The 15,139-nt window shown below is 45.6% G+C and overlaps 4 protein-coding genes across 4 annotated transcripts; 3 read left to right on the plus strand and 1 right to left on the minus strand.

Annotated features, from left to right (window-relative positions):
* Nucleotides 1-2,481: 2,481 nt before the first annotated feature.
* Nucleotides 2,482-4,107, plus strand: N7496_007931 (uncharacterized protein; the record flags this gene model as incomplete). Its single annotated transcript, XM_056700850.1, has 2 exons — nt 2,482-3,057; nt 3,118-4,107. 2 exons carry the CDS (start codon nt 2,482-2,484, stop codon nt 4,105-4,107), a joined length of 1,566 nt encoding a protein of 521 aa, XP_056552913.1.
* Nucleotides 4,108-7,562: 3,455 nt separating this feature from the next.
* On the plus strand, nt 7,563-8,427 carry N7496_007932 (7-dehydrosterol-delta 7-reductase; the record flags this gene model as incomplete). Its single annotated transcript, XM_056700851.1, has 4 exons — nt 7,563-7,825; nt 7,898-8,225; nt 8,287-8,325; nt 8,392-8,427. The coding sequence occupies 4 exons, from the start codon at nt 7,563-7,565 to the stop codon at nt 8,425-8,427; spliced, it is 666 nt and encodes a 221-aa protein (XP_056552914.1).
* A 2,618-nt stretch (nt 8,428-11,045) lies between these two features.
* Nucleotides 11,046-11,804, minus strand: N7496_007933 (uncharacterized protein; the record flags this gene model as incomplete). Its single annotated transcript, XM_056700852.1, has 1 exon — nt 11,046-11,804. The coding sequence occupies one exon, from the start codon at nt 11,802-11,804 to the stop codon at nt 11,046-11,048; it is 759 nt and encodes a 252-aa protein (XP_056552915.1).
* A 1,544-nt stretch (nt 11,805-13,348) lies between these two features.
* Nucleotides 13,349-15,131, plus strand: N7496_007934 (cytochrome P450; the record flags this gene model as incomplete). Its single annotated transcript, XM_056700853.1, has 5 exons — nt 13,349-13,598; nt 13,649-14,520; nt 14,574-14,684; nt 14,745-14,911; nt 14,963-15,131. 5 exons carry the CDS (start codon nt 13,349-13,351, stop codon nt 15,129-15,131), a joined length of 1,569 nt encoding a protein of 522 aa, XP_056552916.1.
* Nucleotides 15,132-15,139: the final 8 nt, after the last annotated feature.

The following is a 15,139-nucleotide window of genomic DNA, read 5'->3' on the forward strand; positions in this document are numbered from 1 at the left end:
GCGGTAAACCATCGTATAGATACAAGGAATGAAGGTACCGCTATGGAAGACCTTGGATGCGAGATGTCTCTACATTGTTTTCTCGAGAAAAACCCGGGCACATTGGATAGACATGACCTAACGTCTTCTGGGTCCTCGACAACGATCCTTGCAGAGATACCTGCAATTCTTCTTCGGATGAGCTCCAACATCCTGCCCTTGACAGACAATGGAGCCCATTTTCCTGCCCAAAGAAGCCTCTATCCTTGGGCTCGAGATACGGTCTTTTTCACAGCATACCGGGTCTAAACTTGGTTAAATTTAAACCTGACTCGCACTAGGACCAGGCTTTGGCAATATGGAGACGCTCCCATGATGATGTATTCATCAAAGTACATCAGTGACACGGTTTGTTATGTCGTTTCGAGAGCGAAAAAAGAAATACGTTGGCCGTGCTGGACGCAGTCCTCAATAGGATAAGCGTTCCACTGTGATCCGCGTATGAGACCTTGTGATGATTTGTTCCACTCCTTCAGCATTGACCAAGAAGTTGAAGCACCATTTGAAGCATGTAAGGCCCCTGCACGATGCCCGAGGATGTCTAATAGGTCATAGTACGACATTACCAGGACCAGCTCATGCTTGGGTATAAAAATCCCGAAAGAATTCATTGAAAATTATCTGCACCTTTGGAACCATCCTGGAAGCCATATAAATTCTTGAGCTCCCTCTTATCACAGTGAGGAGTTCATATGAACCGCCGTCCATGCGTGCCATGACACTGTCCTCCAATTTGCAGTGAAAGATATCTCGCGGTGATACTACTCCGTGCAACGAAACCGGCGAAGCCAGCTGGTACCCACAGAACTCGCTAAGAGGTATCAGGAGAGTTTCGTCGAGGTCACAGAAGATGCCCTCTAAACCCCCCTTTCTTAATATAGGTGATTAGGCATTTAATATAATAAGTTTAGATGGTTTTTTTCCCCTATCGGGTCTACCTAATAATAAGGGCTATATTGATATATTGATAAGTCGTATCGTATTAAATTATAGACGCTACGCTAGATCGGCTTTAGGGTATTCAATGTATCGTTACAGGATGGATACAATACGTCCTTTAGGGAGTTATTGTCATTACCAGGAGACTATGCAATAGCTCGCTGTCAAAGCAACACAAGGATATGGCCATTGAAATATGTTTGAAAGCTCCTGGAATTTGGTCAAGGTACTCTGCCAGTCTATACATAACCAAGCACCCAAGATTTATTTATTGGTATTCACTCTAAACTACTGTCCATGTTTTCCTCTGCACGATTCCTTTCTAGCTCCCGAAAGCTCACCTAACACGTATACTCGGCTTTCCTCGTGGAACGAGTTCTCCTGCGAGTGTTTGCTTCATCTGGGACCCGGGACCTACCTGGGCTGACTCGGCGCTTCATTTCTCCGACGGATTTTCTGGCGGGCTTTGCCCGAAATTTTCCCGGGTCCTGACTGAACCACATCCCGTTCTCGTGCTATCCATTCAGGGGCCGCCTGGGTTTTGAGTCTATTAGCCAGGTCGCGTTTACCAGAAAAGCTCACATGATTCATTTCGACGGACAACCATCATTTTCCTCATTATCATCAGTTACATTATCTTGAAAGTGTGAATAATTCCACACGCCAACGCCCAATCCGTATGATTATTTTTTTCGAGAAGACGGTGTTCAAGAGATGCGATTGAATGTTGTAGCTAAGGGGGATGCCGGAATCCATGCACTGGACCTTTTGGCCTCGCTTATACAAGCTTTTGCTGGCTCTACGAGAGAGTATCAGGTAAACTCAAATGGTGGCTGACTCTGAACCAATGGTCGGCAACTACGGAGTACAAAGTCTTAGAAATTGCAGTGTGCGGGGTAAAGAACTCAATACCGGTAAATGATTTAATCCACTCCCCACGGGGTATGCTTTCCCCCTGATGCTAGAAATATCTGGGGTAAATGAAAGATTGTCTGCGGGCGAAGAGGGCGAATCAATACCCGCTTAGCTTCTACTTCTCTGCTTTTGGTATGGTTCACATAGCTAGTACACGATTCCGGGTATAAAGTGGCCATAACCTATCTGGATATTTGCTCTTCCCGATGCCAGGGGCGGACCATTGGGCTCGAGAGTCATTTCTCCATGTAGGGAAAATGCTCAAGGAGCTATCGCTCCCATGCCAATCTACTGGAAGTAGGCTTACCCGGAGATTGATCTCAAATGAAAGAGACTAAGCTTCTTCCTCTGCTCGCTTGTCGAATCTCCCACTCGCTAACCTTCTCCCACCCATGGCTCCTACAAGATTAATAATTTGCGGATGACGGATATATAAAGATTAATTGTCCCTCCTCTTGCATAGCTATCTACGCTCTCACCTCAGTTTCTATATTTGAAGACTTCTTACATTTTCAATTCAATCCTATCGCAGAGATGAAGCCAATGATACTTGTTGCAGCGTCTCTCATACCTACAGCTACAGTGGCAATGATGTCCTGCAGCACAAAGGCGTTCAACAAGATTTTACCGTCAAATGCCACTACTCTTTACGCTGTTGAAGTCCCGGAGGGCGGTACCTTTGGAGTAGCCAGCGACCTCTCCTACCCGACGAATGCGACTAATCTACCTGCCCTCTGTGCCGTTGCGTTCAACGTGACTTCATCTTCGTCGTCATCCTTTACGTTTGGCATGTTTCTTCCCAAAGAGTGGAACAAACGTCTCTTTACAGCCGGCAATGGCGCGTTCTCTGGCGGTATAAACTGGCTATCGATGGCCGCGGGCTTAGAGGAAGGGTTTGCGTGCGTGTCTACTGATACTGGCCACAATGTATCAGACGGCAACGACGCAACATGGGCGTATCATGCCCCTGAGAAGATCAAGGACTGGGCTGGACGGGCCTTACACAGCTCTGTGCAGCAGGCTAAAACTATTGTTTCCGCATACTACGGTAGCGACGCGAAGTACTCTTACTACTCCGGTTGTTCGACTGGGGGATATCAGGGCTTGAAAGAGGTACAAACGTATCCAGAAGACTTCGATGGAGTATTGATCGGCTCGCCAGCGGTAAGTACTGTTCGGTACCCACTAAACTCAAGCCCAATAGCATCTAACCTTGTGATGCAGTGGTGGCATTCACACCTTCAGACATGGTCAATCCAAGTTGCCCTCTGGAATCAGCCCACCGATGCCCCATATCATATTCCAGACTCACTATTCTCTGTGATCGGTGCTGAGGTCATGAAACAATGCGATGGCGCAGATGGCGTTCTCGATGGTATTATCAGTGCCCCCAAGAGCTGCGACTTTCACCCAGAAGCCCTCCTCTGCACGAGTCCCACGGCAAATAAATCAGAGTGCTTGACGGCACCACAGGTCGAGCTCCTATACAATATATACAACAACTGGTACGAAGGGAACAATGAATTTGTGTTCCCACAGTATAGCTATGGGAGCGAGTTCCAGTGGAGCATGCTATCATCTGGTACAGCGGAATCTGGGTTCAGCGAGCAGTTCGCAAAGTATATTCTGTACCAGAACCCGAACTGGACCGTGGCAAACTTCAGTTATCAGACGGTACTAGATGCAGAGCGCGTCTGTAAGAGTGTGGGTCTCGATGCCGACAACTTTGACCTTACTCCATTCTACCACAAGCAGGGCAAGCTGCTGCATTATGTGGGCCTTTCCGACGGTTACATCCCCCCAGGGAGTTCCGAGTACTATCACAACCAGGTTGTGCAGACCATGGCACCACAGGGAGTGAATGTGACTGACTTCTACCGACTTTTCACTATCCCTGGAATGGGTCACTGCGCTGGTACGAGCTCAACTAGCAAGGCTCCTTGGTATATAAATGGTGCTTTCCAGGCGGGTAGTCTCGGCACTGGTGTTCGTGGAGTGCCTGGATACCAGGACGCAGATCATGACGCCTTCCGCGCTTTGATCAAGTGGGTGGAAGAGGACGTTGGTCCGAACAAAATTGTTGCTACCAAGTACAAGAATAATAACGTGAAAGATGGTGTGTTGCAGCAGCGGCCGCTATGTGTGTACCCTGGTCGAGCAGCTTTCCGAGGTGGTGATATGACCAAGCCAGAAAACTGGTACTGCGAGAATTAAAAGTTCAAGCTTTCAAGGTTCTGATTTCGAAGGGGATTGGAAGTGTTCAAGCCCGACAGAAAATGTCAGGAGACTTTGTCGCCTACTTCTTGTTGGCCAAGCCTGCGTGTTGATAGTGAATCTGAAAATTCATTCTTGCATTAAAACCTCAATTCAATGTTCTAATTTTCTTGTCATAGCTTGAGTAGACTGAGCTCTTGCTATGTGGTGCCGTTTTCTTCGAACAAATTTGCGAGATCGCCGAGCCGCCAAGCCTCTTGACGATGCAAAGCCCCCAGTGCCAAAGCAGCACTGCCACCATGAGTGTGATTGACGGCAGTTCGACAGTTAGTGCATCGGATGTAGCAGGAATAATTCTCAGGATTGTATAGAAAACACTGGTTTTGATTTCAAAGGGCAATGACCATGCCGAGAACATTATGAATTTCAGACAAATGGTCCTGATCTACAACCAAATCAGCGGGAGCAAATGCGATTCCTGATAGGCACTGGGAGTATTCAAAGCCTGCATCAGTCTCGATACCCCTTCTCCACATTGATCCTGGCCATACGTGGAGTTAAGCGTGACTGCCGCTGAAGTTGTACCGTCTTCCAACCGAATCCATGTCTCTATCTCGTTCTTCATGGATGGTTTTTTGATTCAGAAATATCTAACGTCCTCCGCTTAGAGTATTGCCGTAGCCACCGTAGCCAGTTAATAAGGAAGAGACTAATCAGATCCTCGAGGATATAGATATCCCAGTTAATCAATAAGATCTACCGGTGCAATAAGATCTACCGGTGCAATAAGATCTAGGGGATAGGAGTAGTACTACTACTATTAATATCGATCATGCTATACCTACATAACCTATCGATTCAGACGAAATCCTCGGAGACTAACCAATCACATCACCACTTAAACCGAAATCGGACGAATTAATAACCTCTAACCAATCAGAATCGATAGATATCGAACCTTTCGTCTTAATCGATAACATAAACTTCGGTCCTTCTGGATATAAACCTCTCGATATACTATCTAAACGCCCACGATTAGACTCCGCCACTAGCGATAACGAAAGTAAGAGAAAACGCCCTCACTTATCCCTTATAACCTATATGTCGGACTTTAGGCGGTGACCATAAAGTCGTGGTGATGCACACAAGAAGATAGTGTATACATAAGTAGGATAAGACTCAATGTGGTGTCTGAATACACGGTTATGAGTATAGAGGTCGTGCGTACTTCTTAGAAAGAAGGAGAAGTACCACGATTGTGGAAGAGTACCACCGATCTAGAAGAGAGATCAAAAGGGATGATAAACTTGATTCAATTTAACTAGGAAACATAGTAGTATTTATATCTTAGGAAACATGATAAAAGATCATATGAAACAATAAGAAATTGGAGTGTTGAATAGTCTCCTGCCTAGGTAGTGTATGTTAAGATTGTCCGAGAACCCACTTATATCTTCTCCTTATCGTTCGCCGGGATATTATTATGGTAACAATAGCTTTCAACATCCTTTCAATAGTGAGAATTATGGTTTAAATAGTGCTGATCTCTACCCGAACTGGTAGTCTCACTATATAAACTTATGCCCTTTAGGCCACATACATTGCCACCTGCGTGCACTGATAGAGTTATCGTGGTTATAAAGTTCAGTACAGTGCCCACCAACCAATTGTTCAAACCACTTCCCGCCGCTATGAAAAATCGTAACATATACATATTGAAACGCCCAAATGCCTAGCAAATTGCATTTCCGGGGTTTCATTACCTCTATTTAACAGAACAGCTAAGGTTTAACAGGTTAGCTCAAAGAGTGGGTTGAACAATTATTTTGTGGGCACTGTAGAACAGCGTTCTAGCATCTTTTTAACCTAGTGCGCCCGGGACCGTAACACATGTGCCTTAGGTTATCCCGCTCTTAAATATACGAACTAGCAGGGCTTGAAAATTAGCTTGTCGGTCTATGAAGTAACTCACAACCGGGCCATTACCGTACATACACTCTCCAGCCACATGCTGCCCATAGTGCATTAGCACTGGGTAATTGAAGATCTTGAAGATCTTGAAAATCTTGAAATTTAACGGTATTTTACAAAGTTTTTACAATGGGATATGAAGAGGTAAGATTGATCTAGTAGCTGAGATACGAATGAGCTAAAAGTGCAACATTGATTTCTATCGGCATATCTGTGGCCAGACAGTGTTGTTGACGTGGTCCCTATATGCAGCATTCAGGTAATGCTACAGTATGTAGGGCCTCCCGGGCACGCCACCGAAGGTGACAACTGACCGCCGAAAGACCGCCGCATTAGCACAACCCTCTAGTTCCCCCATAGGCCGCCTCAGGCCCAAGCGTATGAATAGCTTCATGGTAGAAATGCCATCATAATATACTACCGTACTTTATAATTTTAGGCCACTAATGCCCTAGGATAACGAATCCGGCTAACTTCGTGGCACGCGTGGGCTGACACTTTCTTCACCGAGATTGACCGAGACGCTTGACCGACAAGAAAGGGTCCACTTTTCTGCAGCCTTTCGCTAGACAGAAATCCATTTAGTTATCATAACCAAAACTTACCGCTACATATACTACACCCCGCCACTGACTTGCCAGTTCTCCACCAGTACATTAGCGCTGCAAAACTAGAAACTTTGAAATTTAACAGTATTTTACAAGCCTTTTACTGTGGGTTATAGAGAGGTAAGATTGATCTGGTAACTCAGATACGAATGAGCTAAAAGTGCACTATTGATTTTTATCGGCAAATCTGCGGTCAGAGAGATCTACGAGTCTGGGGGTATCACTAAGTACATTGCTACAGAATTTCCACACTTATGAGGGTCTGAAGAACAATACAGTTGATAATCTGCTAGGTACTATTGGTTAGCCGGAGCTTTTATAGCCTTTTGGTAGTTCTCTTCCCTTGACGGGATCTGTCACTCTTCTCTAATCCTGGTCAATGCTCAGTCTTTATCATCTGTGCATAGTCTTTACCATCACTGTCATCGGATCCCTGTTTAAAAAGATGATAGTCTCTGCTATCAAGTCCACTAGGCGTCCTCTACCAATGCGGAGTGAGCTAGGCTGGGGACGCCGGGGGACTGCATCGTGGCTTCGGGGTACGGTGGCTGTGTTATTTATGTTGGCATGCCCAGTTATAGTCGTGCTCCCGTGGATTGCACTCGAGTACTTTGGCAGTTCAATTACAGCTGCAATCTCCGTGCTACTTCACCAAGGCCTTGTCCATTTCTATGGACATACTATCCACGTCCCGGTTCCGACGTGCTCCTCGCATATCTGGGGTGGGTGATCTTTCAAGGGCTGCTCTACACCATTTTGACCGGGAATGGGATACGCAAGGGACAAACGACGCCATCGGGACACGTCCTGGAATACAGAGTAAACGGTTTCGCGGCATGGATATTGTCCTTGACACTGGGTGTTGGGTGCGCTTGGATGGAGGTGATTGACCCAACCATAATTGCCAGAAAATGGGGCACATTGATTGCAATCTTCAATATATATGGAATTCTGCTAGCAGCAGTATTTTACATTAAGGCTCATCTATACCCGACACACGAAGGAGATCGGCGATTCAGCAGTTCGCCTTTCTATGACTTTTATATGGGAGTCGAGTTGAATCCACGTATATTTAACCAGCATTGGGATGTGAAGCTTTTTCACAACGGAAGACCGGGAATTATTGGTTGGGCGCTCATGTGAGTATTTCCGGTTATTGATCATGCAATAGATAACCCCAGCGGCTACTGACTGCCTATTCTAACATGCAGCGATCTCTCATTTATGGCTTTGCAGTATAGAAACTATGGATTTGTGACCAACTCTATGATCATCACTTTGGTCCTACATATGCTGTATATCGGCGACTTTTTTCATCACGAAGAATGGTATCTCCGGACTATCGATATCGCTCATGACCACTTCGGTTTCTATCTCGCCTGGGGATCCGCTGCGTTCCTGCCAACCATGTACACGCTCCAAGCCCAGTACCTGGCACGATCTCCGCTGGAATTAGAGCCTATCTCAGCTGCCCTGATTCTTGGGCTAGGTATTGGAGGCTACGCAATATTCCGTTCATCCAACAACCAGAAGGACAACGTACGGAAATTAGGGGGTAAATGGAACGACTCAGATGTGATCAAGTGTTCTTACACAACAGCGGACGGGCAGACACATCAAACAATTCTTCTATGCTCAGGTTTGTTATCTCATTAACCCCCTTTTGGTGAGAATGCTAGCTAACTTAAATGACCAAAAAACACAGGATGGTGGGGATTTTCGCGACACCCCAATTATCTAGGCGATTTGCTTCTGTCATACGCCATGTGTGCAACCTGTGGCCTCAAACATATCTTGCCGTGGTCCTATGCAATCTTTATGACGGTTATATTGACCCATCGCTGTCTACGTGATGAGGCAAAGTGCTCCAAGAAGTACGGGAGATACTGGGAGAGATACTCTACAAGGGTTCCATGGAGATTAGTGCCAGGGATATGGTAGTACATTCTTGAGGGGCGAGGAAGGTAGCGCAGTGGGTGGTCACTAGATATGGATAGAGTTTCCATCTTCACCTTGAGGCAGTTGGGATTGATAGTGGTGGATAGTGATGCATTTCAACTCCAAGTTATCAACACACACTATCTTCAAATATCAAGGATAAATAGACTTTAATTGTTCAACAGAACCTCGATAAACCATGAGACAAAATTCGCAAGGAAGATTTTCTCATATATCACGATACATCTTGGAGCATTATATCGCCCGGTCCTGGCTGTCGCTGTTTATATTGACCTTTAAGATATTCAAGTCCGATGTACCGTCGGGGATTAAATCGGAAGATTTGAGTTGAAAATAATTCATGCCAAATCGTGGCATGTGATATTTTCTTCCTTTCTTTTTCTCTTTTCGCTATACCGATCTGAAAAGAACCACAGTGCACCGAGAATAGGATAGCCCTATCCCAAGTGGTCGTGGCGCTCTATTAAAAAATGGTTCGCGCCCAATGTACTGACAGAAGAGGACAGAAATACTGCATGGTAGTAAAACATAAATAAAAATAGGCCAGAATCGACACTGGAGGACTGTCGAAAAATGCAGCTGCATGATCAATCAATCAATCAATCAATCAACACTCTATTAACCTGTTGCAGCCTAACTAGTGGCGTAATGGCTATGCAGGCGCTACCTTCGGCGGAAGCAAGAGTGATCCGAACGCCAGACCCGCGCATGAAATAGTAAATACAAGGAAAACGGCGTATTGCCATATAAGACAGTCCGAAAATCAGCCCAAACCAGTACCAAAACGCCTGTAATACCCTCAGTCCCACAATATATTTCTCAATTCGCCCCCACATTGGCCTGCTGCTTCCTCTGCATCTCCATCTCCGCCCTTCTGGTATCCCTTTCCTCCTGCTTCGGTCTCGATTGGTGGCGTTCTTTGTTGATTCGACGTATTGGATGTAGTCTTCCAAGACCTCTCGGTAGATCTTGGCCTTAGCGTTCCTCCTACCCAGCGTCTTCACCACCTATGCCTGCCAGTCTATCCTGGCTCTTTGTTTCTTCGCCTCCTTCGGGCGGTTCTGGCTCGATTTCAACGTGCCGGAACTGTCCCAGGAGGCCTGTTTGTAACATGAATTCGGCCACGTAGCGGGTGGCCTGCGAGTGCGATACAATTGCATCGTAATCCGTCGAATCCCCAAGATCGGTCATCCTGATCTTGTCAAGGAAGGTCTTCCTCAGATCAGCTGCATGATCTTACTGTTTCTCATGAGATCCATTTAGAAAATAGTATGAATAGCCTTTGGTTACTCGTGCAATATACCTCAGTGTTCAAGATCGACAACTATTTCAGCGTGTCATTTAGACGAAATCTACGGAGTACTCGCAGAGAGTAGAAGGCATGTTGATCGGGGGAGGGTGAAAAGCACGAAGTCAAATTTGATACTCCAGGAGTCCGAACCCCACCCTTCATGGTTCGAACTCCTATACAGTATCTTTACACAAAACAGGAAAGGAGGGGCAAGAGCCCCAAAGGAAATATGCCGCCTAAAAGATGCAAGGCTGTGACGTGTTCATACATGCAGGACTCCGCCTGAGCTTTACCACCGAAAAGCTGACAATTGACCGCCGAATATCATGGCATCAGCATGCGAATAGCTTTATGACATAAAACATCATGAGACTTGCTTCAGTAAGAAACACTGTGTTTCTAATGGGTTCTACGCCAAAGCTCCATCGCAATTATTATATTATAGAAACCTCGTTCTCAATAAATCTCATAAGATGACGGAGTTGATTCAGCAAGCCTACCAGCCCTCATATTCGCATGAACCTGAAAACATTCATGCGCTCTAACCTTGAATGGACCCAAAGCGAAACGTATTAGCTACCAGGATATAGTCACAATGTAATCGCTCTCTGATCGGTTGGGTGCACAGATATGTGTAGATCAATCTGGGTTTCCAGGAGAAGCAAGCTTGAAAGTCTCAAGGGAATGGAGGTGAGCACGTAAAGTAGTAAGTATAGGGTAGGCCGCCCAGCGCGGAGATGCTCGGATATACAATTCTGCCCCACTTGACAGATCTCAGTCAAGTTTCAACGAGTCTTCACCCTGTGGCCAGTGGACCACAGATCAGCCGATAAAAACCATTAGTGCACTTTTAGCGCCTTCGTATCTCACTTACCAGATAAAACTTCTCATATTACCGTAAACACCTTGTTGTTAAATCCTGTTCGATCACAAAATTTCCAATTACGCAGCGCTAATTTACTATAGCGATATCGGCTACTTTGTGGGCAAAGTGTGTAGGTTGTGACGGTCAACAAGTCTTAAGCAAGGTCTCTAGATGTCCGGACGGCAGATCATTCTCATTCATACGCAGCCAAGCCACGCTACCGTTCTCATAGCTCAACAACTACCTATCCAACGATCAAATTCTGCCTTCCCGATGCAGCCACAAAATTCCATTTCACCCCTCTGAATTGTTCTCTCTCTTGAATCGTTACGGAATATTTATCCGCCGGTGGGCTCAATGCTGCAGCTATTGCCTTCGTATTGACGAGTGGTGCTTTCCAGGTGCCCTCGGGAGGACAGATGTCAAACTGCAAAATTAACATGGCCGTAAGAGCAATGATCTCACTTGTAGCCAAGTGACGACCAGCACACATGTTCGGGGATATACCAAATGACATAAACGCCGATGCTTTGCTTTTTGGGGCTTCAGTGATGAATCGGTGAGGATCGAACTCGTTGGCGTTTGGTCCCCATACAGATTCACTTTTATTGATCAATGAAGCTGGAATCACAAGTACTGAGCCGGCGTTGATCAGCCAAGATTCATCTAAGACGGTTTCCGTGTGAACCACTCGTAACTGAGCTGAATTTGATCGAACCCGAAGCGTCTCTTGGAATGATGCCAGCAGCAGTGGACAGTTATCTTGAACTGCAGCCATATCGACGGTATGGACACCGTCGCAGTCGACAGACAGCGAAGTCCGTTGTATTTGCTCGCGCAGTTCTTTGAGTAAATCAGGGCGCGAGAAAATGTCAAAGATAACCCAGAAGCAGGCGGGAACCGTATTAGAGAGAATGCCAAGCCCCATCGCAATTTCGAGACGAGCAATGTCCTCCAATGTTGCTCCAGCATCGTCTTGCGTTTTCCACCTTGTGTACACCATTTGTGACGCTCATAAGTGACCTCCTTCCTTGAAATATTCGATAAAAGCTTTTGCCAGATATTCTCGGCCCATCCAAGCCTTTCGTGCGAATAGCCAAGGTGCGATACCCATCATGAGGCCATTTAGATTTTTCTCAATTTCCCTATATGTTGCCTGGTCAGTGATAAGGCGCCCAAGCTGCATCAGGATGACCTTCGAATTACCAGTAAGATTCGCGGGCAATGGCATGACGGTAAGGGTTTAACGACCCGTAAACTGCCTCCGTTGTGACGACTGTGAGTGTGAGACTACACCATTGAAAGAGATCAAGTACACCGCGATGATCTTTCAAACGTTGGATGTCTCTTTGCAGAGAGGGAATAATTTTCTTGTTCATTTGGTCCAAGTATTGGCCCATTAGAGTAGGACGCATAGTGACTGTTGTGTGGTGGCCGAGCCCTTGGCCTTGAGATGCCTTTTCACGGATAAGTTGCAGTCCAGGCCCATTGATACCCCCAACGCACTTTGCGGTGCGAGTTATCAACGGGTCAAAAGACATTGTGCGATAACTGCGCTGTACAGCCGAGACTAGCCCCGGTGACTTTATGATATACACCTTTTTGAACAGAATTTTTATGCTCAAGACAGGTTGCGTTGTTTTTGTGCTGGAAGTATCAGCATACAGAACTCCATCATAATATATAGTATCTTACCTCTGTAGTGAAAAATACTCGAGTCCATAGTAGGCGAATGCGATCAGATGGCCTATCCCAGGAACTGCACTTGAGATCAAAGGTGGCTCTGGGTATTTTGTTGCCCTTTGTGTTTTCGGTCGCAGGAGGAGAGCCAGTAGAAGTATCAGGATGGCTAATTCGGGGAATAGCACCATTTCCAACATTTTACCGTGTCTGAATAATATGTGTAGAAAGCCGCTGTTATGATTGTAGTTTAAAGTAAATTCGAAAAGGCCGTGTATTGGGGCCTAATTTCTAGACATCCAAACTTCTCAATTTTCCGATCTGTCCAATGTCGAGAATACCGCGCTTACATAGTTGAATGGGTACACGTGTATGTACACTCTCTAGCCATAAATTCGCCGATAAAAATCAATAGTGCTTTTTTAGCTCATTCATATCTCAGTTACCAGATCAATCTTACCTCTCTATAGCTCATAGTAAAAACTCTGTAAAATACTGTTAAATTTCAAATACTTCAGCTATACAGCGCTAATGCGCTGGTGGAGTATCGGCAAATCTGTGGGAAGATCGGGCAGCATGTTCTTCAGCCACCAACGACCCCATGCTAATCGTAATCCAAGGATCAGATCTTTTTAATTAGGTAAGGATCTACAGGCCCATAACGAATAGTTAACAGATCATGCCCACTTGAGTAAATAACGTGTCAGGAAACAGTATCATTTTTAGGCAGGCCATAATTTGTCCTTCCCTATGTACTCATTGTTTCCCAAAATATTATAAATTGATGAAGAATAGCTTCTGTGATACATTTCCACTACTTAACAACCTATACATTGGGATTCTGAAGCTAGCTGCCTCAGAGATATCATGTGGCTCAACTTTCACAGAGTCACTCTTCACCACTCTGGTTTCAATAGCCTAGAGATATGTGCGCTCATTGCTCTCTGTCTTGCAACGAGCTTACTGTTCCGCACAACATATCGCCTCTTCTTCCATCCACTGAGAAAATTCCCTGGTCCAAAGCTGGCGGCTGTCTCGCATTTATATGAATTCTATTACGATGTGATCAAAGGTGGCATGTATGTCGAAAAGATTAATCGATTACACGAAGAATATGGTTGGAACCCAAATCCTTTTAATTCTCGAGTATCTACTGATAATTCAAAGGCCCCATCATACGGATAAATCCACGCGAGCTTCATGTCAAAGACCCCCATTACTATGACCATATCTATGCTGGAGCTCCGCATAAGAGGGACAAGGATCCCGCCCATACGGCCATTTTCACAACTTTCAATCCAATGGTTGCTACGAGTAAACATGCGCATCATCGTCTGCGCCGCAGCTTCCTGAATAATTTTTTTTCTCGGCGTCATGTCATGAGAATGGAACCGGCGATCCAAACAGAGGTAAACAATTTGGTCGCCCGGCTTAGGTCGACTTGCAACACTGGCAGTGTTCTCGAACTCAATCGCATTCTTTCTGCATTTAGTGCTGATGTAGTCACATCTTGCTGCTTTGGACGCAGTCATGGTTATCTCAAGCAAGAAATATTTGAGAACCAGATGATTGATGCCGTGTGTTGGGTCATGTCTATGTGTCACATAAATAGATTTATGCCGTGGGTCATCAAGATTCTCAACTCTATACCGCAAGAGATTCTACAATTCATGGATGTCTCCATGGCTGATGTGATTGCAGTGCGAGATATGATCCGACAACAGGCCCTCCGCTCTCTTGAAAAGCAACCGATTGTTGTTGATACTGATACCGAGCTCGCTGCTGTCAGAACGGTCTTTGATGCCCTGGCTGGTGCAGATGTACCGGAAAATGAAAAGTCTCTTATTCGTCTAGAAGAGGAGGCAGCAGCTATATTTGGTGCTGGCACAGAGACTGTGTCCCGGGCACTATCAGTCGGCTTATTTCATTTACTACACGAGAGGAGCATTATGCAGGAGCTTCAGCTAGAGCTTGAGTCACTTGCAGAGGCGAAAACAAACCCACCAACTTACACGCAACTTGCACAATTACCATATCTTGTGAGTCTATTTCCTTGAGGTAAATGACATCAGATGTTGACCAATTATTCGAGACTGGCATCGTGAATGAATCCCTTCGTTTCTCAATGGGGATAGCGAGTCGAACGCCCAGAATATCACCTACCACCCCCATGCTATACAATGGCTACGTTATACCTCCAGGGGTAAGTTTCTAAGCCTTTTTAAGCACTTGAAATAGTTCAGCCGATGCTCACAAATGTCAGACCCCGGTCAGCCAATATGCATACTTCGTCCACATGGATCCGACGGTTTTCCCGGATCCAGAATGTTTTAACCCTGAGCGATGGGTTAAAGCCTCCGATAACGGTGAATATTTGGGTCGCTACCTTGTCAGTTTCAACAAAGGCAGCCGGCAATGCATAGGAATGCAGTATGTCTTCCGTCTACCCCTCAAGATTTCCCTATTCTAATCAAGCTCAAGCCTTGCGTATGCAGAGATCTACCTCGCCTTGGCAGCTATCATCCGTTCTATCAATATGACCATGATAGATACTACATTGGAAGATATTCTTATGGTTCGAGACTTAGGCCATCCTGCCCCACGAAGTGGGACATTTGGTGTTAGAGTTATGGTGACGGGTTTGAAATGACAGCTGCT

This window comes from Penicillium cataractarum (assembly GCF_028827025.1).
Source record: "Penicillium cataractarum strain IBT 29864 chromosome Unknown utg000007l, whole genome shotgun sequence".
NCBI classification, from domain to species: domain Eukaryota; kingdom Fungi; phylum Ascomycota; class Eurotiomycetes; order Eurotiales; family Aspergillaceae; genus Penicillium; species Penicillium cataractarum.